This window comes from Semicossyphus pulcher, unplaced genomic scaffold, assembly GCF_022749685.1.
Source record: "Semicossyphus pulcher isolate SPU_LCO1_2020_fin unplaced genomic scaffold, fSemPul1.0.p SCAF_17, whole genome shotgun sequence".
NCBI classification, from domain to species: Eukaryota; Metazoa; Chordata; class Actinopteri; order Labriformes; family Labridae; genus Semicossyphus; species Semicossyphus pulcher.
In genome coordinates, this window is record NW_027211681.1 from 1252713 (window position 1) to 1278113 (window position 25401).

At 39.8% G+C, this 25401-nt stretch overlaps 3 protein-coding genes across 3 annotated transcripts; all 3 read left to right on the forward strand.

Annotated features, from left to right (window-relative positions):
• The first annotated feature begins 74 nt into the window (after positions 1–74).
• ntan1 (N-terminal asparagine amidase) lies at positions 75–4027 on the forward strand. Its single transcript, XM_069666317.1, has 10 exons — positions 75–275; positions 871–973; positions 2006–2071; positions 2177–2285; positions 2378–2451; positions 2543–2596; positions 2695–2748; positions 2862–2959; positions 3056–3169; positions 3319–4027. The coding sequence occupies exons 1-10, from the start codon at positions 195–197 to the stop codon at positions 3487–3489; spliced, it is 924 nt and encodes a 307-aa protein (XP_069522418.1). The 5' UTR covers positions 75–194; the 3' UTR covers positions 3490–4027.
• A 3926-nt stretch (positions 4028–7953) lies between these two features.
• Positions 7954–12124, forward strand: LOC138595121 (mpv17-like protein). Its single transcript, XM_069666455.1, has 4 exons — positions 7954–8563; positions 9405–9475; positions 9870–9899; positions 10351–12124. The coding sequence occupies exons 1-4, from the start codon at positions 8260–8262 to the stop codon at positions 10588–10590; spliced, it is 645 nt and encodes a 214-aa protein (XP_069522556.1). The 5' UTR covers positions 7954–8259; the 3' UTR covers positions 10591–12124.
• Positions 12125–12806: 682 nt separating this feature from the next.
• On the forward strand, positions 12807–25362 carry bmerb1 (bMERB domain containing 1). The gene is made up of 6 exons (XM_069666457.1): positions 12807–13071; positions 16804–16924; positions 18908–18981; positions 21890–22004; positions 23392–23474; positions 23562–25362. Exons 1-6 carry the CDS (start codon positions 12984–12986, stop codon positions 23678–23680), a joined length of 600 nt encoding a protein of 199 aa, XP_069522558.1. The 5' UTR covers positions 12807–12983; the 3' UTR covers positions 23681–25362.
• Positions 25363–25401: the final 39 nt, after the last annotated feature.

The following is a 25401-nucleotide window of genomic DNA, read 5'->3' on the forward strand; positions in this document are numbered from 1 at the left end:
TGACTTTGAGGTAGTTTTTCTTTGAAGACGTAGAAGAAGTCTTACCGGAAGCTCCATCGCATTGAAGGGTTTTGCGATTAAAGCGATGTGTATACAACTTATGAGATGATAAAAATATGAAGTTACTGTTCTTAATAATAGTAATAGTATGTTAACGCGTTGATTTACAAGGGGACATCGCTTAGGGTTAGGAAATGCCTTTGTTTATTCAAAACAGAGGACTTGGCCGAATAAGCTCGACAGCGGAGGTGTTCGACAAACATCCGCATTTACAGGTTTGTTTCCTGAAAGTGTGGCTAAATTTAGCGTGTTGAGCTAGCTGCCTACTGTGCGTTTCTGTGAATAATCACTTTACGAAGGACTAGCAGTTATCTTGTGATAAAGAGAATGGCGTTAAATTTATGAACAGGATTGGTGGAGACGTTTTGCAGACGTAAATAAATCAGGGATGATTACTACAGCAAAGTGGTGTATCATAATTGCTACAATATTGTAAAAGAATAGTAAAATATTGTTGGCTGATGTCAATAAACAAACGTCATTTCATTTAATTGGGAAATATTTGAACGTTTGATGACTCCTGTCAATAATATTTGGACATAACGTTACAGTATTGTGTTTTTTATTTTCATACATAGAAATCTACTGAGTCCTGTCTTTCATTGTTCATTATTATAGTTAGGGTACATTTTCCTTTTCTATGACAACCATGAAACTATATGGCATAGTGAAATAATTATAAGACAAATACAACTGCAAAGAGATCTGTACTAATAATTGTGAAGTAACACTGTTTGATAGCATTGGTTGATAGTGTTTTTGCTAAAAACCAAAAAAATAAACAAAGTGCATTTTTACTAATTATCACAGGAAAATGCAAGAACATTTCGGTCTAAGCCACCTGTTGAAGTTGACCCGAAGTGCCTATTGTATGTCCAACAACGAGAGTTTGCTGCAACAACACCAGCAGACCGTGAGTAAAGCCTGATGATGGGAATACATCATCAACCCATATCCATTTCAATATAAACACATAGACATATACACACTGACAGTGGTGGTCAAAAGGTTTATTTGGCTTGCAAAGAAGAACATGCATGTTTATAGCAGTCTTTACTTACAATGAAAAAACAGTTTTCAGTGATAAGTCTTTATTGAAAACATTCATGCGTCAAATGAAACAAAAAATCAGCAATCTGGCTACAAAGACCCAAAATGTGTTTTGAGGAGAACCTGCTGTTAATGTTTTCACTGGGTTCTCCAATTCCCCCCACTATCAAAAACATACTAGGTTAGATTAAGATAAATTAAGATAATCCTTTATTCGTCCCAAAACAGGGACATTTACAGTGTTACAACAGCAAATGGATGGCGCAACATTACAATAAAGGGCATATAAAAATCAGTAAGTAAACAAGTGTATCCTAAAAAATATGTACAGAGCTAATACGATAAGTGAACAATGTATCGTAAATACGCAACAGACCAAATGAAAACCTAAGTAAGCAAGTGTACAGCATGAATAAATGATTAATTCTCTCGTGAGGGCCCTTGTCCAAAGCACTTGTTAGTTCACAGTCGTTCACAGTCTCACAGAGTGGCTGCCTGCTTCTCTAAATAAAGACAATGGGTGTGATGCAGAGAAAGAATTTTCCTACACAGATAATTGAAAGCTAACTTTACTATATTAAAAGTAGTTAGTTATTGGAAACTCAAGATTGCTATAAAATGTATATTATTTTACAACTGTATCTAAAATTTGATCACAACTGTCTATATATACATACATATTTATATATGTAAATATACAGAATATAATGAATTATGTTGACTTCCTTCTATGAAAAAACTTGACACATGCACCTTCTGGTTTGGTGACTTCAAATAAAGCAGGTTAAGCTGCCAACATTTCTAACATTTCTTTGCATCTGACTAACTCCCAGGTAGTACTGTTGGATAAACATTCTTGATCACAATATGTGCTCTTCTGTCTCACCCAACACAGACAGTGTTTCAGTAATTGGATCTGAAGATGCCACCACCTGCCATTTAGTTGTGCTGCGACACACTGGTAACATTCTCTTCTTTAGAATATACTTTGTGCCTTATCTGGCTATGTTAATAATCAGGAATGAAATTTTAGATATCTAAAGAATTGATTTTTATGTTTTCTCAGGAAGTGGAGCTGTTTGCCTTGCTCATTGTGATGGTTCCAGCACCTGGTCTGAAGTCCCGCTCCTTGTAAAAGCTGTCACGTCACTGAGTAACGTCTGTAAGGAGGGCAGGTATGAGACACACAAAGACAAGTTATAAAAGTGCGCATTCGTTTTTTTGGTGTTCCTTCATTTTTTTCTTTCCTTTGCATTCACTTATGCAGACTCGAGCTCCACCTTGTCGGGGGATTCAACGATGAGTCAAAAACATCCCATAAACTGAGCCTTAACATCCTGGGTATAGTCTTTTAAACTACCGTATGTGTCATTGTAATATTCTCCTGGTAGTATTTGAGCTTTGTAACACTTTGACTCTTTTCACTTCACAGCGGCTTTCCAGAAACAGAAAGAGGATATTCATCTGGAAACATGTTGCATCACAGGTAACTATGATAGCTGTTTTGGCTGGTTTACTTTATGTTAGAAATATTTTACCAGTCATGCTCTCGTGGTATTAACCCTTCTGTTCTCTGTTTTATAGAAATAAATGATAGTGTTGTTGATGGAACACATAGGCCTGTCATATATGGAATAGGTAAGTGATGAATCTGCAGCAGTTAGTGAGAGTGAGAACTAAAAGGTTACAATTTTTCATGGCATATGACCTCTAATATATTTTTTAATTTTATTTTGTCTGTTTTTACACAGGTGTCAATGTTAAAACGGGGGATGTTTTTCCGTCTTCATTTACTCACAAAGGACCTGCAGAGCAGTTGCGTTCAGCAAGGACCTTTACTGGGGGGCAGGTACTTAGAATTAACAAACGTTGTTTTCTAAGTTTCTAAGTTAAGTAAGGTCTGTTTAAATGCAAAAGCTTTTTTATTTTTAATTTTTTTATGCAGATGGCTGACATATATGATTCAAGCAGAGGACTTGTTAAAATCGGCCCTTGCAAGTGGTCTCCAAATCTGGATATTGCCTTCTGGTTGTCACAAAATGATGACACAATTTTAAAGGTACAGGAATTTAAAGTGGAAATAGAACTATAAATATAGTCTACTTCATCCTTTGATATTCTTCTCTCTTTTTTTGTCTTAAACCCTCCCAAGTGTGAAGCAGCAATCCAGAATTTCCTTTAACTCTGGTATTTCTCTCTCATGCACAGTACCTGTCCACCTCTCCTCTGGCTGAGCCGCCACATTTCGTCCAGCACATGAAGTCCACCATCCAGTTCCTTTTAGAACACCCCAGCCCTGATAGCCTGTTCCCCGGCGGTCAGCCACAGTTCTACCACAGGACTGAGAGGGGGGACTGGGAGAGGGCTGTCCCATCATAGAGCCCTAATACTATTTCTCACTCAACCTTAACATGGAACTTGCCTATTATTGCCTCTCAGCTCAACTGATACACTGTGACCCATCCGCCCAGTGTCTGTTTATCTGTTCATCGTGTCTTAACATGGAGGTAACCGCCCGCTGGACCATGTGCATGTTGCTTTCCTGACTCATCTGGCTGGTCCAGTAGGGAGAGTTGAGGAAGTACAAGGGATTCTGTTCATGTCTGTAATACTAACTTTTTTCACTCTTGTGAGGTGGTACAAAGTCTGCATCTTACATCATCTGCGATGCCCAGTCAGTCAAGGTTAATATCCTACTATGCTTGTCTTGTTTGACTATTGAAAGGAATAATTAGTGGGCTGTGCAGCACAGCCCACAATGGCCCCCTCTATAGCAAAGCTATAGGGGTCCATTGTGGGCTGTGCGAAGTTTTTCGCGTCGTAAGACGCGAAAAACTGGGAAAAAATTCCCATCTGGAATGAATGGGACGAGGAAAAAAAAACTCGAAAATCTGACACGTTTTTCAAACATCTCCTGCTCTGGCCTACGTTCACCTAGAAACACCATTCAAACTTTAAAATGTAGGCTCAGGTCTTGTCTATTTAAGTTGTATTTGAACTTTTTTCCTACCATGTTTCGTTTTTGAACGGTGAGCCTTTAAAGATGGTGAGTTATTTTGGAAAAATTCAGGATTTATAATGGGTGTGTATTGCGGAATGTTCGTGCAGAGCTAATTGACAGAGTGCGGAGACTCAAAAAAAACTCTCAGAAATTCTGTCTCTCTCTCGCGACCCCAGCCACAAATTACACAGTAGAACTGTGATTTTTTCACAGAGTTGTAGCCACACTTGTCTTCTTTCTCCCAATGTGTCTACTTTATCAGTAGGATGTACGGTTTTTGATTTATCTGCCCCTAACCGACAAGAGTAGCTCTCAACTGCTCCATTTACTCCAATGTTAATCGGGAGGAGGATTTTCCAGGACTCTCGAAAGTGCACCTGTTTTTAACTCGCTCCTATTACCACATTTTAGAAGCTAGGACCACAAAAACTTATGTCTGTGTTCTTTAAGGCCTTTCTGGCTTGATGGTGAAGAAATTTTGACGATATCATGTTTGGTTTGGAAGAAATGGCAGTAGTTTGACGTCCTAAATGTGAGCCAGAAATCACGCTCAGATCAGCTGCCACAGACACCAGCTTTGGTCGTTGCTAGGGAGTAACGACAACCATCTCCGCGGCAACCGAGCTCAGCTGGGCCAATTAATTCTTCAGACTCCAAAAAACTCTCAGAAATTCTCTCTTTCCGTGACTCACCCCAGCCACAAATTACACAGTAGAACAGTGATTTTTCACAAAGTTGTAGCCACACTTGTCTTCTTTCTCCCAATCTGTCTACTTTATCAGTAGGACTTATGGTTTTTGATTGATCTGCCTGTAACCGACAAGAGTAGCGCTCAACTTCTCCATTCACTCCAATGTAAATCACACAGACAGAGAGACTGCAGCAGAGTATGATCGTCCGGCGTCTGTGTCAAGTGCACAGATATCAGCCATCTCATTGGACAAATCACCTCGGATACAGATGACAGACAACACAGGAGGACTCTGATTGGACAGTTGTGTGTGTGTGGTTTTTTCTGCCATGATATAACCTTCTGCTCCGCGCTGATCGATCTCATTTGACAAATCACCTCGGATACAGATGACAGACAACACAGGAGGACTCTGATTGGACAGTTGTGTGTGTGTGGTCTTTCATATTTCACGTGTATGACAAGAGTCCCAGCCTGAACACAATTACATGAAAATATTTCCCATCAGGCCTAGCGCCCGCTACTGGAAACAGGAAGTGACATATTTGACTCTACAAGCCCCTCCTCCAAGGTGGTAAAACATGTTAACCTCAAATTCATGTCAGGAAACTCGTAAGACCTTGATTAAGGTCTGTGACAAAACTTGTTCAGGTTACAACAGAGGGCGTGACCCTGGCGGCGCGGCGCATATAACCTTCGCCATGATGCCTCGCCATGACATTTAGGCTGCGATAACTCGCCTGTACTTCATCCTGTCTGCACCAAATTTCACATGCTTGATCAGAGTCCCGCCCTGAACAGATCTACACACTCCTTTCCTTACCAATACTATAGCGCCACCCACTGGTGACAGCCTGTATCAACTCTCATTGTCTGATTTGCTCCAAATTTCACAAGTTTGATGAGGGTACCGCCCTGAACACATCTACATATACATTTCTCACTCATAGTCATAGCGCCACCTACTGGGCAGAGCCTGTATAAACTGTCATATACATTGTCCAATCTCCACCAAATTTCACAGGTTTGATGAGGGTACTGCCCTGAACACATCTACATAGACATTTTTCACTCATATTGATGGCGCCACCTACTGGGCAGAGCCTGTATCAACTCTCATATACATTGTCTGATTTGCTCCAAATTTCACAGGTTTCATGAGGGTACTGCCCTGAACACATCTGCATATTCATTTTTCACTCATAGTCACAGCGCCACCAACTGGTAAGAGCCAGTAGGAACTCTCATATACAATGTTCAATCAGCTTGAAATTTCCCATGTATGATTATAGTCTCGGCCTGAACAGATCTCCATAGGAAATTTCCCAACAGGGGTTAGCAAAGCTATAGGCTATCCATAAGTACAGAATGTGTCTGTCTAGACAAATACAGACATGCAGCGCAGCACAGCCCACTCTCGCGATTTCCCAACGGGGAATTGTCTAGTTAACACTATTGTCTTATGCCTAGTTTAAAGACCATACTTATCCTTTTGTATCTTTTTTTAGCCCAAAAACCAAATAGAATCGAAATTTAATTGCCAATATAATTTCAGTCAGTAAGTTAATATTGTTGGGTACTTTACCTCCAGGAAGTCAAACCTTTCCCATTACAAGCAAGTTTTAAGCCTGAAAATCAACTTTTCTGGGACATATGAAATCTATGGTAGCCCTAAGTGGACACACATTCATACATTTTATTAAATCAATTTTCCTTTGATACAAGTAATTTCTGATTGTTTTCTCTTATTTTTCACCTTATCCTAGGATAAAAAAGGTGTTTTTCCCATTATAATGGATACATTTATGTCATTATCTTGAGATAACAAAGCTGGTTTTCTTGTGATAACGTTATCATTTTGTGGCAAGGCTGGTCACTGTGATTGGCCAGACGACAACATGCCATGCTGCTATTGCCCACACTAATGAGGTAATCTATGCCTATTTTTTATGTTTTGTGCTTTTGTGACTCTGGGGATACAAGTTATGATCATCTGACAGAAACAAGAAATAAGTTCAGATCTGGAGAAAACAACCGAAAATCACCCGTTATCATGGGAAAATGGAGTAAATGAAATGTATGAATGCAGGTCAACTTAGGACTTCAGTATAAATCAATCATTAAACTAAGGTATAATCTGAGCACATTAAGAAGTTAATGGGCTTAAACAGAAAAACAAATGTATTGTCCTTTTAATATAGAGCCTGACTTACTGTTTAACACCAATTACAGTTTGGGAACTCAACAATAATTAATTAATTAATTATTTCAAGACTATGTATAGTGGAGAAAATACTCAGTGCTAAACTCTGTATTGTTTAACAAAGTTTATTTTTGTCTACAAATGCACCTTGCTGATGAGAGTGGAATTTGACATTTCATCACATGCTGTATATACTGCTGTGTACTGGGTGTTGAATGTGTATGTTCTAGGAAAATGCATACATAAATGTGTATATTAATCTTCTGCAAGGGAGGATATGGATTCTTGTTTAACTTAACAAAATATGATTTTACAAGTTTTGTTTTCTTTGAAACCGTACAAAATGAAAGCAACGACATTCATTGTTTAAGGCCTTTCGTCAGTTGTGTTATTCTAAAGGTTGCAGGGTGCTTAGAGCATTAAGTGCAACTTACTGCAACTTGTGAACATGCTGTATCTGTTGCTAAATAAATGTAAATAATCAAATGTACTTTCAGATGTCTGTGTCTATATTAGGTGACAAATGGAAAAGGGTAAGTTTTTTAAATTCATTTATTTGAGTTCACCACTTCAACAGAATCAGAATTAAGTTATTGCCAAGTAGGTTTACACATACAAGGAATTTGACTTGCCATTTTGGTGCAGAACAGTGAACATAGAAGTAGAATAAAAATAAGTAAAAAAGCTATGGAAGAATGAGGTTTAAGCAGCTTTTTGGTCCAATGCCATTGAGAAAACGGGCTGTATTATGTATGACACTACCCATAATAATCCCAGTCATCTCAGGCAAAACTTGCAGCACAGATTGACGGTCCCAGATACCCTTGTCAGACTGAGCTGCCGTGGTTGCTCAGTGTATTCGGTTTTGCTCCGCCCTGCAACTGAAGCCTGCTGTGACTCTTTTCTACGTAAAAGGGGCGTAGTAATTTTACGCAGGATGAAGGGACCCGGACAGTGGTGGACTCAGTCCCGTGCCGGGTGTCGGATGGTGCATAACAAGCAAGTATCCTATCTGTGATTGTTTAACGTTTTAACGTTCAGTATACGAGAAACATATACACGTATATGTCTATAACCTTTATCACCCTTTTCTATTGTAACCGGTCGAAAATGTACAATATTAGTGATGCCGCGGAGACCTTCAGACGGAGATGACGTCTCTAACGTCTAGCTAGCTAACTTATAAATTAAGCTAAGTGTAACATTTTGCTAAGGCCATTTATAATTTCACCTGGCGACAATAACTGTAAAATTATGCGTATGGCGTTTTTGAGACAAGTCCGACGTTTTCCGTGGGTCACCAACGTTACTCTGTACGGTTGTCTGTTCGCTGGAGGGGACTTCGTCCACCAATGGTTCTCGCACAGGGAGAAAATGGACTGGAGCCATACACGGAACGTCGCCGTGGTCGCGTTCAGTTTCCATGGTAACTTCAATTTCTTCTGGATGCGCTTCCTGGAGCGTAGGTTTCCCGGGAATTCTGCCGGTATGGTGATGAGGAAGCTGTTCCTCGACCAGACCACAGCGGCGCCCCTGGCTACCAGCGTCTTCTACACAGGTCAGTGGGTGGTAGGACGACAGGGGCAGGACGTCACGGAACACTGGGAGCCTGCCGGGCAGTTAATGGTTAACTTCGCAAGAGCTCTGTCAATTTGTAACCTGACCCATAGTCCTGTCGATGCTCCTCTCTTGTAGTGTAACGATCAGCAGTCGTTCGTTGTCCTGGCGGAGGTCATATGAAAGACATCACTGAATAGAGTGACGTTGCTAACTTCTGATTTGACTTTCTTACTTTTGGGGTGTAGTTGAGTTATCACTTGGGATGGTATGAAACTTAATTTTACACCAAACATTACATTATCAGTCTAACCAGTAGCTTAAATGCGTCCCTTTATTTCCCCATTATATAACCTAAGTAGTATTATATTTGTAGGCTTCAAGTTCATGCAAAAGATATTAAGAGCTTTTATAAAGATCATGTTAACTGGCATCTGGATTAACAAGCAATAAAAGAATGGCCTACATAAGCCTTATAGTAATTAAAAAATGACTGATGCCAATAAAACAAAAGGAAAACAAGAGCAGCGCACTACATTAAAACTGCTAATTACTAAATCCTTCAATCCGAATGCTTAATCAAAACGATGTACGGTACATTTTTGTACTAAAAGAGAATGGGTTTCAATTTTTGAACCAGTGTATTAATAACACAGTGTGAGAAAACATGACATGATATATTGCCACAATTATCATTTTTCTTAATCCTGAAAGACTTAAATATAAACTGTGTTAATGGTGTCTAGAAAGTTTAATAACTGTCTATTAACTCTCCATCAGTCAAATCATTGTCTTGCTGACTGTCAGAGAATGAACTGTCAGCCGTCGTGTTTGTCGCCCAGGTGTCAGCTTCTTAGAAGGCAAAGAGGACATCACGGAGGACTGGAGAGAAAAATTCCTGAACACATACAAGGTGAGTAGTAGGAGCAGAGACAGGCTGTCACAGCATGTTCTCGCTTGCTAACATCTACAAGTGCTCGCCACTGAAATATGGTGTCACCAGTGATATGTTGTGACAGGTACCTTGTGCCTTAATCAAAACAGAGAACACATCTAAAACTGATGCTCTGTGTATTTTGAAGACCCTTTATGCACTATATACCCACAGTTTTGTGTATGAAAACAGTTAATTTATCACATATTATTTGAGTCTACTGTTGGCTCTCCTGATGAAGTTATCCAACTCTGATATCACATGCCTCTCAGTCAATAAAGTGAAAGATAAAGTTAATTAAAGAGCTATGTTAGTGGAGGTTTCCTTGTTTGTCTACAAATGATTTGTGTGCTTTCTGCTTCTCTCTTTTCAGACTGGGCTAATGTTCTGGCCATTTATGCAGGTAAATATTAATATGTATAATGCATAAATGATCATTCTTAACCGAAGAAATAAAAGACTAAATGTTTCATCTGTAATGCTTCTAAGCTTTCAGTCACATCTCATTGCTTCACAATAAACCTGATGTAAGTGTTATAAATTGAAACTCTCAGTAAAGATTGTGTTTACTAATAAACCCTTTCATTCATTACAGTAGCTGTTATAAAATTTAAAGTCACCAAATATTGGTAATTTTGCAGTATGATGAATTTTGAAATATCCCACATTTCCGTACAAAAAAAACTGACAAAGTAAAGTAAATCCTGAAGCTTTACTTCTTAGACTTACAGAAGAGTCTCAGTATGACATATCACAACAATACTCGCATAGAACTCATTTATTTTTAGAAACTAGTTCTAAAAGATTACAGATTAATTATGTATTGATATGGATTTATTTATCTGCCTTCTCAGTTTCTGAACTTTGCCTTGGTGCCTCTGTACGTGCGGACCACCTTCACTGGCTGCTGTGCATTCGCCTGGGCCACCTTCCTTTGCTTTTCACGTCAGAGTGGCGATGGCACAGCTGGTGCTGCTCTAGCATGGATGTTCCCTCCTAAAGAGGGTGAAGCAGATCCCACAAAGGAGAACCCGGACTCTAAGGAGAAGACAGATGCTCCCAAAGAGGCAACAGTAGCAGCTAAACCTACTTAGAAGTGAAATGAGTAAGTTGTTGTAATGGAGGAAAACAAAATGTGAACAGCCAAAGCCTAAACAGGAGACAGCTGGTCCACTAGACGGTGGTCCTGTCTGTGGCTGAAGTTGCACTATCACTGCCAGGGTTTGTGTACAAAGTCTCATTGGGGTAAACTAAGAAAGTGACTCCTCATGAGGATTTAATGTGGTTCAGGAAACAGTGTCCAGCAACTGGAATGTAATGTACTGTATATTTTTAATATTCATACAGCACATCACCTCTGTGGGAAAATGTAATTCAGTCCTACTTTTCCATCCCACAGTGAGCTATCATCATGCAGTGCTTCTTATAAGGTTCCCTTCTTTCTATCAAAAATGTAGCATTGTGTTCTTGCATATGGAAAAACAGAGTTCCCTGGTACAGAAACTGTGTTGTTGAGTAAATGATCCACATTCCTCTGCTTGACATCAAAATAAAAAACTGGAATGGAAATGGGAAATAATTATTTCCACAGTGTGGACTGGCAGCTACAATATGAGCTAGGTTTCAAACTTTCATTTTTAAATGTCCCAAATTTTTTAATCTACACATTTTAACCCTAAATGTTGAAGAAATGCAATACTACTGAAGATTACTTTGAGTTAAATATTGATCGATGAAGGTTGACTCAAACATCCATTTACTTGAATGTGAAAATGTGCCTGCCTGTTTTCAGCTTTTATGTCAAAGTTGTGCTGTAGGGTGCTGTCTCTTTAAATCATTTCTAATTTTTCAACACTCTGTTCAATCCCAACCACATGCTTTATTTGAACTCTATGTGAAAATCTTACTTCATATGTTTTTCTTGCCTGCACGGATTACTAATATGTTAATGTCAGATGCCTCTGCCAAGCAGTTTACTATAGAGGTAATTTTCTACATAGAGGGTCAGTGCTAGAGCTGACTGTTTTTCCTATATCAAGAATTTAACAGGGCAAATGTCTGTTGTCAGTCTCAGGCCGATTATTAACATTTTCATTCACTTGTGTTCCCATTTGTTTGTGAAATTCCTGGTGTCAAGGAGAGATGTGTCAATCGTTGTTTCTCATATAATTGAGTCTGAAATGTAATTAACTGTTATGTTATTTTATCAGTCTCACTGACTTAATACTGTTTGTATTGGAGTACAGAAAAAATGCAATGTAATGTTTTGATCCCTTTCAGGATCGACATCTTTTAAATTGCATCCTTCAGTGTACAAAATTAATGTAAGTGTAGGTAGAATGGTGTTTGTTTCTAATTATAATTTTTATGCACATGTGTTACACTGGAAATGAGAGCTCAAATTAACCAACTTGTTCAAATCAGCCGTTGAAGACTGGGTAATATGCTACTTACTTCAAAGAATGCTTTGCTATATGTGATTTCTGTTGCAATTTTTGACTTATTTAAATATATTAAAGAAAAGTTGATCAGTTCTGTTGACTTTAATGTGTTGAAAAATGATTTGATCACATTTTGCATAGTTGCACTAACTGTGTTAGAGATAATTACTATTTATTGTTGATTAAAATGAAAGCATCCCATTGTTTACCTGTGTGACCTTTTTCTGAACATGCAGTGATAGCGACAGAAAATAAATCCGGTATAACTGAACTTGAACAACATACTTAGAATGTATTACTCATGTTTAGATGCAACTGCAGCACTGTCTCTTGTGGGACTATATTTAGCACAACATGTACTTTGAAAGCCCTGCCTGCAGCGGCAGGACTTTTTTTTCTGCAGCCTGTTTTCCCTCTGTTTTACTTTGTCTGACTATCTCTCCCTGCTTCAAAGAGTTCAAAAAGAAAGCCTGAGGCACGTATTAATAAGATTGTTTTCCAATTAGTTACAGACTGTTCAAGGAGAATCCGTCTCATTTTGCCATGTGCAACCAGACCTCCTTTTGTGGAAACACCTGCCATTAACCTTTGGCAGTTTTGTCAGCCTGCCAAATGACAACCCTGGTACACTTCAGAGACCTAACGCTTACAAAGCAGTTGACCCCTGCTTCCTTATCCCTTTATTATAAATGAACACATGAAGAATATCCATCCTTTGGTATTTTGAAAAGACAAACTCTTGGAAAAGCTGTCAGTAACAACTCCAGTGCAACGGTGTTCCTACTGTGTTATTTTTAACGTCATATCGGTGCCAGTGGGTGTCTCCCAAGTCCTCACATCCCTGGCCGCACTGCGCATGCTCCCAACATCCTTACCTCCATCCACACGTCGAGGGACTTGAAAGCTTGAATAAAGATGCTCAACGTCTCGGGTCGCTGGAGCCTTGTCACCGGGTGAAACTGAGTTATCTGAAGGACACACAGAGAGGAAGATTTAGCTGAAAGACTCGCTGTATTCTTGTTTATGCACGCGGGCACTTAGCCGACATGGAACTGAAGAAATCTATTTCGGACACCGAGCGTGCGCTCAGGAGCTACGGCGCCGTGTCAGAAACTGCATGGACAACGGACAAAGGTGAGCGTCATGCATCAAAATGTGATGATGTTTTAACGGTGTGGTGGTCACAAATTGTACAGTTATCATTTCAGTGTTTTATGCCCTTTGTTTCACTCAGTGAAACCCGGTGAGCAGCGAGCATTGAAACGGTTAATGCGTGAGTCACAAAGGTTTGGGATGTATCAGTTGCGCCGCCTTTGTGCTAAAAAGGCCTATATATTCCACTACATGCACACTACGGGTATTTCATGGTTTGTGAATGAATTTGGGGAAAGGAATGAAGGCTAAAACAAATACAAGAAGCCCAGGGCATGTTGAAACTTGTGGTGATTTGATTCAGTCTGATGCAGAAGCGTTCAGCAATGAGTCAACCCCCGGATCCTCTGCACTGATCCGTAGATTAAATACTGTACATTAAGAAGAATATACATGGCGATATGGGTGAATTATGACGGTTTGAGGGATATTTTCTCTAAATGCATTCAACTATATTCATTCACCTTTTTATTATTAATTTGGAGGATAGCTGTAATCTTTACAATGGGAGAGATGATTACTATTTTGAGTCGCTGTCAGAATTAGCTGGACAGCAGTTTTCAGCTGGAAATCAACATCCCTAACTCCAGAGCCAATGGATTTGACATCCCTATTATTTTGTCCTATATCTATTCCATTTGTCTTATTTAGGTCTACAACTAACTATTATTGTTTTAGTTAATTGGTTGATTACTTGTACAAAACACATCAGTTACAACATCCCAGAGCACAGTGGGATGTCCTTAAATTCATTTTTGTTTTTGAGCTACCATCCCAAATCTCAAAATAATCAGTATGTGGTGGTATGTACTAGCAAATTGTCACTTTGCAGACGCTCTAATCATATAGATTTCTTTTGTTATGATGCTCAAAGCATGCCAATAATATGTAATTAATTTGGGGTTAATTATCTGTCACAAACTACAGCCTTAAAAATGACCATAATGCTAAACAAACACAATGAAAAAATGAACAAACAATATTAGCAGAACCATTATAACAGATGTTTTTATTATTGTGTCCTGTTGTCAAAGCCTCAGTGAAGGGCGATGAATGATGCATGTGTTGACGGAAGCAACAAAGTGACCGTCCTTTAAGATGTGTCCTAGTTGGTTCCACTAAGGATCACTCATTACAGGAGAGCAGGGTGTGAAGAAACTTCCAGATCAAGTCAGAGAAGAAAGAAAAAAAAATCTGTGGATATTTTTAGACACAGATCTAACCAATGCTCTCTCTCTCTCTCTCTCTCTTACCACAAACACACACGTGCAGCCAGAAAACAAGACAGAAGGAAAGCAGAGTGTATCCTCTCTTATCTCTCAAACAAAGACAAATTCTGCCTGAGTTTATCTTGCTTCTATTTTGTGTCACCATCTGTTTTTTTTGAGGGGTGATCTAGAGGCGACAGCAGCAGCAGCAGCAGCATACATTGTGACTGCAGGATGTGTCAGGGGCGTCTGGATTGGATGTCATACAGATGCTTACATTTCTCTGTTGGCGAACCCCATGTGGCCGCTGCACCACACATGATCCAAGCTCTCCAGGCTTCTTCAGTAAATCATAATCCAGAAGTACAAGGAGGAGCCAGTTTGTTTTAATGAAATGGGAGTTATTGAAGCTGATAATTATGTGAGGACATTGGTTTACATCTGCGGGAGCAGTGCTACTTATGTTGGCCTGAAACTAAAGAGATAACCTCACCCGTCCCTGGTGAACATGCTGCTTTTAATTTGGATGTATCAATGCTGTTCGTTCCTGTTGTTAATGAGTTTGCGGATGTGTGAGCAGCTTTTTCAGATGAGAGGAAGGCTGTTAAGACATTATGGAGCTGCTTTTTTTCCCCACATGAGACTTAATGCAGCTTGGTCTTATTGATAGCGATCACGTGGCCCCACAATCAATGGGGATGAAGAAAAATACTTTTACAAACTTCAGCTCCTGTTGTGTTTCGTACCGTGCTACAGTTCCATGACACAAAGTTTGATTTGGGCGACAGCGTTTTTTGTCAGCAGAAATGTTTGTGTTATGATTCAATCTCAGTGAGGCACAAACAAAGTGAGCCCTCCTGTGCAGACTTCTGTCTGCTGTGGTGAGTCAGCTCTGTCCTCTGCAAGCAGCCATGAAAAGTACCACAGACACTGACGACAGTTTATGTTGCTGCAGGAGGACAGAGAGCTGATCCAGTTCTCTAATGACATAAGACACACTGTGGATAAATATTGTGCGTCATATTCAGCAGCTTAGGATTTAAGAGGCAAATAGTTTGTTTAGTCAGATTCTGCGAAGTGGGGATTTAGTTATGTTTGGGCCTGTTAGGAATGAATCACTTACACACATAAGTGAAGACAGAAAAACAGGTTTTAGACATCATCCACTCTTTATGGACAAGATATTTTCCAAATCTCCAGTCTCAAATCAAATCTAAATTTTTGGATTTATTTTGGACTCCTGGAAATTGTTGTGGACATTTTATGACAAAGATATCCTGACTTTATTTGCCTTGTCAGGGTTACCCCCAAACCCCTGGATCCCACACTTCCCACAATGCAACTTGTCATCATAGGCCCTTCCTGCCTGGTCTTTAAGTTTTGAATCAGGGATTCTGTTTTTTCTGTTTCAGTATTGTCTCAAACTTTGGAAAGATCCCTACAGAGCTGCAGAAGACGGCATAAAAGTGTTTGCAAAGACCGAGTGATACTCCTCAGAGTAAACTGAGGTCCTTTAATGATTTGCAAAGGAGACATGGGAATGTTGGGAGGAGGAAAGATCAATTACCTGCTAGAAAGACGTTAATGTGGAGGAAACCTGAAGAACATGTTAATAGATCACCAGCTTCTGGAGCGCCACATTTCAGACTGTCGCTTTTAGGTTGTAAGATGCTGCTAAAGTCAGTCTGTTGCAAAAGCCACAGCATTTACAGTGGTCAGAGAATTGATCAGTGAAGTAAGTGACCACTGACTACTTGTTATTCATCTCTAGTTCAGTGAGGCAAGAAGCCGCAATTGCTCATTGATCTGTGTGAGTTTTTCCTCAGAATCATCACAAGTTAACAATACTCTTCTTCGGAAAAAGGATTTCAAAGTTACTGTGTTACAAACCTAATTTATGGTTTTCTTTTCTTAAAGTCACACGCTCATTTTCACATCAGCAGTGACTGAAGCCTTTTAATGGCAAACAATTATTTGCGCCTACAGCACTGCTGTGGCTTCACCACCTCTCTCAATTACACATGCTGCTTTCAGTACAAATATCGTGTTCTTGGCTGCTGCGAGGTGAAACGTCACGGGGAGACGGGTTGAGAGATGTGTGTGCCAAGAATCAGACACTATGACATAGTTTTCGAGGATTAAAAAACAGAAGTTAGGAACATTCAAGGAAAACAAATGAAAGAGTCACATCTCAAACTAGATACAGACATTGTGCCACTGGAATCTGTCATTTGCTCATGTGTAGTGATGTATCTGTCTGTTAATTAAACAAACTGTAGGTGTTCAATTTGAAGGGAAGTGTGTAACAAACATCTAAACATCTAAAGCAGAGCTGTCCTTGTGGAGGAAAAAAAACACCCAACTACTACCTAGTTTGATATTTGTGTCTTCTTCTCTCTCCTGCTTTTAAAGCGTCACGTTTCCCTTTCACACGCATCTTTTTAAATCCTCCTTATTCATTTTACATCAGGACCTAATCCCTGCTTTACCTCCCTCTCCTTCCCAGGTCATTCCGACGTGTCCATGGCAGAGAGCACCATGGCTCCAGAGGAGATCGAGGTGGAGATGGCTCGTATCCAGCGCCTGCGTGAGGTCCTGGTACGCCGGGAGTCGGAACTGCGCTTCATGTGAGTTCTTGAATCGTGAATGTGTGCTTTTGTAACACAAAATGTAAAAGAATTAGAAATTTCATCAGTACATAGTCACAACAATCCTTAGTGCTGTCCTTGGGTGGATAATCAGGTTCTCTGCGTTGCCATGACACACTGGACACTCATGACGCACAGCAAATACATTCAAGTGTCTTGTGATATAACTTGGCTGTTTGAAGACAGTACTGAGGGAGGCAGACATTTGTCCATTGATTATGCAGAGGGCTGGACCTGCCAATAACAGCTGAATGAGTCACCATGATGAACTCATTGGCTCATCATCAACATTAGCTTCAGGATTATGGAGCAGCGTTCAGGATGACATGCTGTATTTATTTCCTCTCTGTCTAAACCCTCGCTGCTTTCATCATGGGAATGTTGTGTCTGCGCTTTCTGTGCGGCACGGAAACATGGACGGTGATCAATTGAGTCAGTAAAAATGCTGAGTTAGTACTGGAGGACTACATTTTGTCAAGTAGCTGCCTGATGTCTGATACAGGCTTCAATACAGGCTATGTCTTAACTAACAATATGCATCCTCTTCTTCCAACCTACCTTTTTCCCCCATCCTTTCAGCTGTTCTTGTTGCATCAGCATATCTTGTTTTTGAGAAAATAAATTACATTATCATGAGGTGTGAAATATTGCATGTTTTTACAACTAAATTGAAAGCAGAAAAACAAGCTTCTTTCTCAGGATTTTTCTCTCCTCTGTCACACAGCGGACTGCACAGTTTCTTCTCAGGGTCATTACAGCGCTAACATCTGCAGTGTGACGCTCAAGAAGTCCAATGAGGCTGATACACATCTTAGAGAGCTCACTCAGTTGATAATGTTAGTTTACGCGCCAACTTGAAAGGCATCATTAGGCCGCTACTGCTTATTGTTTACGTCTCTGTTGTCAGGCTCTGTGTGACTCAAGATGACACACACACACACACAAACTGAAGGATGGAGCGTCAGAGTGCTGAAGCTGCTGGAGATCACAGATAGCATTGAGAGAGTGAAACACAAGGCGGAACGAGGGGAAAAAACGACAGAAGGAGAGAAAGAAGCTGAAGGGAGGGGTCAAGGGTGAGAGAAAAATAGGGGGGAGGTGTAAAATGGAGAGATAAACTCAGAGGGAGGAGGAGGAGGAGGCTATGGATGAGTCATCGCCTGATCTATCACTGGGAGAATTAAATCTGTGGTAGCTGTCACTGCTCTGCAGAGAGAGACAGCGACGTGGATTTAAGGAAGAAGAGGGGAAAATGTCGAGGCCCCGTGGTTGACACATCAGGGCTTCAGGAGGCTCACAGAGCAGCGGGGATTGATTTATGCTGCATGTTTTCATCTGCACACACTCCTGATGTATGACACATCCGGGCCTGAGGCTGTGATTTCCTAATGACAGGCACAGAGTGGATAATACTATACAGCACAGGGATCAGTGTGAAAAACTGACATGTCCATTTATCAATTATTTAACTGACTGAAAATGAATGCACAGGAATCTAAATGGCGGATTAAATGTTTTACTCATGTATTCAGCTTTTTCCTCTTTTATTCCAATTGTAAATTAAATATCTCATTTATTAGTTTTTTGTGCTACTTCTGGGATATTTTGCACATTTTCTCTTTAGAATGACAGGACTTTTGAAGTCTGAAAGGCCTTCCTCCTCGTTAAGGAAAATGGAACACAAATACAGTATATCTTCATATTAATGGGATAATGAATCTCTGTGCTTTTGGCAGGATTATTCCCTTAATCAAGACAATAAATTAGCCTCATACAGGTCGTTTTGAGATAATTTTTTGTTTTTGTATTTTTCATCCATGGCTGCTTTCCTTCCTGGGTTCACTAAACAGTTTAAATCTGCCTAACATCAAGTCAAGTGGAAGTGGAAGCAGCGAATAATATCTGCTGTTCTTTAATCTGATGGAAGCCAGAGATTTACTGTTTCCTGTCTCATTTTTCCAGGATGGATGACATTCAGCTCTGCAAAGACATCATGAGTTTAAAGCAGGAGCTGAGACAGATTGTCGCAGTACCAGGTACAGATCAAACACATTTGTACACACACACATATAACTTCTGTCTTCTGTCATAATGAAGAAAAACAGCTGTATGCACATTAGGAAATAAAACCACTCAGATTGAATCCTCTGTGGGCAGAACTGTCCGTGCTCCCTGTTTGGGCTCTTGGCAGAATGTGCTTCTGTTTGCAGCTCGCCAGAGTCCCATAACGTCAGCAGGCATCATGGTGATTTATAGGAAGTGTCATTACACTAAACTATGCAGGATTGATTGTAAGTCTCAGACACATGGTGGAGTTATGAGGGAGAGATAATCACACACACACAAACACACATGCATCATCACTTTGAAGGCAAAATGAGCCGAGGGAAGCATTGCTGGCAACATGTCCAAAATGAATTTTAGTCAACACTTATTTACCTCCCTGGGTGTTTCTGTGTTTTTGAGGCAGAGTACAGTGTCAAATGTTGGTTTAACTCCACAGTCAGATCCAGCTTTCTCTGTGTCTGAATACAGCCCGTATGTGCTGAAGTGATTCACTGACGTCAGATGCTTTAAATATAGCAACACACACATGAAGCTCTGCATCACTGGCACATGGCAACAGGAAGAAAACACACCTCCTCAGTGTGTATTTACATCATGTGGCAGTGTGTGTGAGCAGGAAGGGCTGGTGTCGTGTTCAAGGACACACACACACACACACACCCACACACTCACACATAGAGCAACAAGACATATGGATGATGATCGTCAGTCAGCTGTTTTTGGAAACAAACCATTGACCTGTCAATCACAGGGTGCTTTTTTTTTTAACCTTGAAATGTGAGCGTGGACAACAGAACAAAAAACACCTGATAATATAACAACATCCCTGAAAAAATACTAGTCTTGTAAAGTTTATGTGTTAATAAAGTTGGGAGAAAGGCGTTTATGTACCTCTGCAGTCATGTCTGATATTCCTAGTTTGTGATTTGATCATCAGGGCTACAGTGAGGTCATGAATCCCCACAGTGCAGCAACCAACCCCACCTGCTCCAGATACCTCAAAAGAAAGCTGACAAGGCAATTCCAACTAAAGCCATCCCAAGTAACTTTAGCAACATACGTGCTACTAGTGATACTAATAATAGGACACTGTCAAATACCAAAATGTAGTTTTACACTTTCATACATAGAAAAGAGTCAGAGATCTGAGTCAGCAATCAGTCACAAAGCAAAATATCGTAAAGGTATACTTAGTAGTAGAAATAAAAAAGTAATAATTTGTAGTTTTTATTCTTCAGCACTTTCTCCAGAATCCAGGATTATGTCGGAGACACACGTAATTTACTTTTATTGGCTGAAAAGTATGGTAGTCAAATTTCAATATTAAAATTTGCATTTGCATTTGTTTGTGTTTAAAGATATAATCTCGAAGTACTCAGTTTCGTTCGCTATTTGGCGACACCTTATGGTAATGAAAGGCAATTGCGGGCACATGCGTCCCAAATAACCAGACGTCTACATTTGGCTCCCTTTGTTACGTTGTAACTCTTGATTTTCCTCGCTGACAGTCGCTTTCCTTTTTAGACTGTTTGCCTTCATCTGAGTGTCGAATTTGTGTCTTTTTCATTGGATTTTCACAGATTTTTTAAGGTGTATCTGTATTTATCAATCTTTTATTTGTTTGTTCAGCCATAGTAGATTACTGTTTACTTACAACACTTGCAGAGACCGGAAAAGCAGCCACTTAGCTCCGCCTACAATCTCTGGCAGACCAAACACTGCCGGGTGATGGAAAACGTGTCACTAACTGGGCTCTGCTTGTGATTTTTTCCGTGAATGTCGCCACAGACACCCAGTCCATAATAATACTATATACTGCAAATGCAAAGGCTTTCATCAGTGGGCCATAGGCTCAATCACCATTGTGTTACCTCATTTGGCGACAGATAGTGACTTAACAGACATTAATTTAAATGAAAATGAGATTATATCTTTAACTGAAATTAATACATCCCAAGGATACTTAAAATGCCAAATGTGGGGGACGGGATCTCACTGTCCTCAGTGGTGGCTTCAGCTCAGTTTAATTGCATTGTTAATCTTTCCTATTATTTCTCCTCCCTATTTGTATTTTGGATTACTGGTCACACAAACTTCACCATCACACAAAAACTGCCCCTCGCTGACATTCCCATTAGCTGTTGGGGCCTCATGAGTGTAATTGTTTGGGGTTCTTGCAACCTTTTACTTCACTCCAGCACAATGAGTCACGTGACAAACACACCCCGCCGCCTCTCCTGCTCCTGTGACATCAGGATTTATTCGTTGTAGCTGTGCGCCCCTCATGTTGTTTTGCCCTCAGGAGGATACACACAGTAGCTGCATCGCTGCACTTTATGTCCTGATGGGAGAAAAGAGCTGATGTTTGCAGTCGTTTTTCAAACCCTTTTCCCCTAACTAGCCTGAATACCAGTGGTGCAAGACAGCCTACCTATGCAGCTGTCTATGCACGTGTCTGTGTGTGTATCTACTTTGTTTCATTTGTTTTATGTATCTTTTGCTGTGCTTTCGAGTGTGAAGGTTTGGAAAGAAAGACAAACCAAAGTGGATGTTGCGTTCATGGATTGACTGACTGTGAAAGCAAAAACAGAACTGTCCTGCATTTGCATAATTAAGTCAGTGCCGTATTTGTTATAAATTATACATGAGGGGCGTATTAAGGGTCGGCTGGTGATGGGACTCGGTGTTTAAGAGCCAGCTGACTTTGCTGTAAGGTCAGCTTGTTTCTGTCAGCTGCATGAAGCTTTCTAAATGTACAGAGCCTGCATTTATAATGTATGTGAGGAAATAGAATATTCAGGTTTCAGCTCCATCTGCATGTCCATGTTTTTATGTATAAGTGACTTTTCTTTCATTTTCCTTCTTCCCTCACCCCAGAGAAAGAGAAAAACAAGAAGCACCGGCAGCGAGAAGAGGAGCTGATCCTGAAGATCCATAAACTGGTGCAGAAGAGGGATTTCCTGGTCGATGACGCTGAGGTGGAGAGATTAAGGTAGAGCGCTCCCACATCTATGCACAGTAAATATGTGGGAGCTGTGTGTTTGTTTGTTTACTCAGACAGTGCTGAACTTCACCCACTGTTTACTTCTTTATTTGATGGACATAGGAGGGCTGGGAACAGAAGGAAGGAGACTCATTAGAGTAAATGTGTGGAGCAAATGGGAGCTTGACCGAATGCAGGGGACAGAGTCAGTTCATCATCACAGCATTGTGTGTGGGAGGGAGGCTGACTGATGACCGTGGCTCTACATTGTGGTTTCTACTTCTTTCTTGTCTGCTCCAACAGATTACCCACAGAGCGTGACACAGAGATAACTTTCTGACACACACATATAAAATGATGTAAAATCAAATCTGGTTTTCAAATCGCTGGATAAGAGAATGAAAATACTTCACTCAATTTTAAGCAGCTCCAATAGTTAATTTGTAAAGTAAACTATCAGATGTCATTACACCCAGAGACAAGCAACCAGCTTTGCATTAAGTTAAATCCTTATACAAGGTAAACATTAAGACAGGCTCACAGTCATTTGAAACAGTGGTGCTATGGGCTAAATACTTACATCTGTATGCTAACACGCTAATGTTTAGCAGTAATAGTTTAAACCCTGTTCTGTCTTCTTGTACTTAGCATGCTAACATTTGCTAATCAGCACAAATGTACACCTGAGGCTGGCGGGGTCTGCCAAGGTATTTAGTCATAAAAAATTACTTGAAAAATAAAAATGTTGACATGAGGATAGTGCTCATTTAGAGGTGAAGGGATTGCCAGAGAAGCTGCAATTTATCATGTCACTTTACTCAAAATCTCATGTTGGTGAGTGAGAGTCGAGGGATCTCCAAAATCACAGGGAGTCATCTCCTGGAGTCCATTAATGTCTGTAGAGAATTTAATGTCAGCCAAACCCAGAGTTAAAATGATATTTCAGTATGGACCAAAGTGGTGGATTGACAGACAGGCGTTGCTATGAAGCTGGGTAGTTTCTCATGTAGCTAACACATTTTTTGTTTTATAAAAAAAGATATATTTTTGACCTAAGTTTAAAACAGACAGATAAGTTTGAATATATCATATTTTTTTTGACAATGGCTACCGTTGTACATCAGGTATTTAATAATAAATTTGCTGTGTCCCAGTTAGGTATGACATTGAGCCAGCATGTGCAACACTGAGAAACTGAAACAGCAAAATAGAATTTGGTCATACATTTTTTTAACCTTTTTTATCTGAAAAAGTTCATTGATATGAAAAAACTGTGGTAAATCTGGCCTGCTTGTCCTTTACATCAGGGACATCAAGCTAGTCAGTGATTAATATCAACCTTTACTGTTGCCTTTGTATTCAAATGGCTGACTATGTGTCTGTTTCTGAAACTCAGGGAGCGAGAGGAAGACAAGGAGATGGCTGAGTTCCTCAGACTGAAGCTGATGCCTCTGGAGAAGAAGCTCAAAGTTACACAAAGTGAGTGACAGTGTTTGAAAAAAAATGCACAAATACACACAAAAGTGTGTTTACTTCAACATTGTTTTTCTCTTTCTTAATTACAAGATGCTCCAAAGACCAAGAGACAAATCCCGGAGCCGCCTCCAAACAAACCGTCGATCACTAAGTCAGGAGCAGCCATCATAAAGGACTGTTGCGGAGCCACCCAGTGTGCTGTCATGTAACTGACACAGACCTCTGTATGGCCCCATCCTGGAGTCAGAAACAAAACACTCACGCCACATGACATGCCATACATCACTTCCTGTGACTCAGAGAATCTCAGCTGTTTTTTTCTTTAAATCCGTTCAGAAATCAGGCTGGTAATTTAATCACAGATCAAGTTTCATCTACAAGGTTTAAACTCAGAGTTTGGAACTGCTCTCTAATCAGTGCTCGAAGGAAATTTACATTTAGTAGCTTCTATTATAAAGGAATTGTAAATGAAAAGCTGTTAAACACATTATTTTTAAATAGATAATATTAATAGATTATGTTAAATTTAAACCAGATTAAGATGTTCCATTGTAACATTTCTTTAAGATGACAATATGATCTACGATCATGTGGTTGGTAAAATGATACAAGCACAATGTAAACAGAGTGACATATGAATGCTGGGATTCTCTGTCTGACAGGAAAAAAACAACTCTCATTGTCCCGCCACATTTGACAACAGGTATTTATTTTTCTGTTGTATCCCTTTAACACCAACCAGGGGATTTCTTTCACTGTCCGAACCAAAAACTCTGCATTTTTAACACTGTTCCCAGGTGGGACAAACAATACGGCTGCTCGGACTGCTACGTTAATGAGAAGAATTAGGAAAGGGCGGCAGCTAGTGCTTTTGTATTGGATCCAGTAATCCTTTTGACTCCATGCCTTGGCTCACACAGACCTTTGATTATGTTACTCTCTAATATCTGCTTTTCTGAATATAAAGATTTGGCAAAGTAAAAATGTCAGTGTGGGTCATTGAAAGGTAACAAAAAGAACTTCATTGCTAACCTGACTAAAATGCCACAGATATGTTGCTACAAAACTGTCATGTTAGGCTTAATGCCAATAAACAGAAATTGTTTCTTGTAAAAGAAGTCTGGCAAACATCTAAATTTACAAAGCAAGGTGAAAATATGGACAGAACTGCAGGTGCATCAGTATCATTAAAAGTAGATCATTTATTGATGATGTTTAACAGGCTATAAAAGCTAAAAAGGTGGAATTATGCCTATATTTCAGAAAATAATTACATATGTATATTTGTTAATATTGTCAGAATTATAACTTTAATATTGTTTTACAGCACAACATTTAAATGTTTCCAGTCTTTTGCATTTCATATGGCAAACTGCCATTCAGTCTTATTTAAGCCTGTTTTGCAGCAGTGTTTCCACTAGTGTTTCAGCAACATCAGAAACCTTTTCCTAAACATTAAACTATGCTTGCTCATTTCTCAGAGTCACCACATCACAGTCCATACTCATGTCACCCCAGCCATCAGCTGCCAGGAAACACTGACTGTGGTAGAATGACGTCCTTCATAATTATTATGGATATTGCTGACAAACAGCTTGCATCCTCTGAATTTAGTCTTGCGTTTTTATCATGAACTGGAAATGAATGCAATTCTCTTGTAAATGCCTACAATAGACAGTGTACGTTTGACTGTGTTTAGGACATTAGTGACTAACGTAAAGCAAAGTGTTGCTCTTTGTCCCTTTCCCTTCTCTCTGATAAGTTAACGTTCTGTAGTAGTAGTGAATTTATGAAGGTCCTAATGTTGAATATTGAACAAATATGCAGAAAATGAACTGAAACTACCTGTACATATATGTTTGAATAAAGAGCATCTTTCAGGAACACGCTGGATGAGTCTATTTAGTATGTGATCTTTTCTCTTCATAAA

Coding starts and splice junctions, on each gene's coding strand:
- ntan1 (XM_069666317.1), top strand. CDS start 195: ATGCCTTTGTTTATTCAAAACAGAGGACTTGGCCGAATAAGCTCGACA. Junction 2,286..2,377: donor AACGTCTGTAAGGAGGGCAG/GTATGAGACACA, acceptor TCACTTATGCAG/ACTCGAGCTCCACCTTGTCG. Junction 3,170..3,318: donor ATGATGACACAATTTTAAAG/GTACAGGAATTT, acceptor TCTCATGCACAG/TACCTGTCCACCTCTCCTCT.
- bmerb1 (XM_069666457.1), top strand. CDS start 12,984: ATGGAACTGAAGAAATCTATTTCGGACACCGAGCGTGCGCTCAGGAGC. Junction 16,925..18,907: donor GAGTCGGAACTGCGCTTCAT/GTGAGTTCTTGA, acceptor TCATTTTTCCAG/GATGGATGACATTCAGCTCT. Junction 23,475..23,561: donor GAAGCTCAAAGTTACACAAA/GTGAGTGACAGT, acceptor CTTAATTACAAG/ATGCTCCAAAGACCAAGAGA.
- LOC138595121 (XM_069666455.1), top strand. CDS start 8,260: ATGCGTATGGCGTTTTTGAGACAAGTCCGACGTTTTCCGTGGGTCACC. Junction 8,564..9,404: donor TACCAGCGTCTTCTACACAG/GTCAGTGGGTGG, acceptor TTTGTCGCCCAG/GTGTCAGCTTCTTAGAAGGC. Junction 9,476..9,869: donor AATTCCTGAACACATACAAG/GTGAGTAGTAGG, acceptor CTCTCTTTTCAG/ACTGGGCTAATGTTCTGGCC.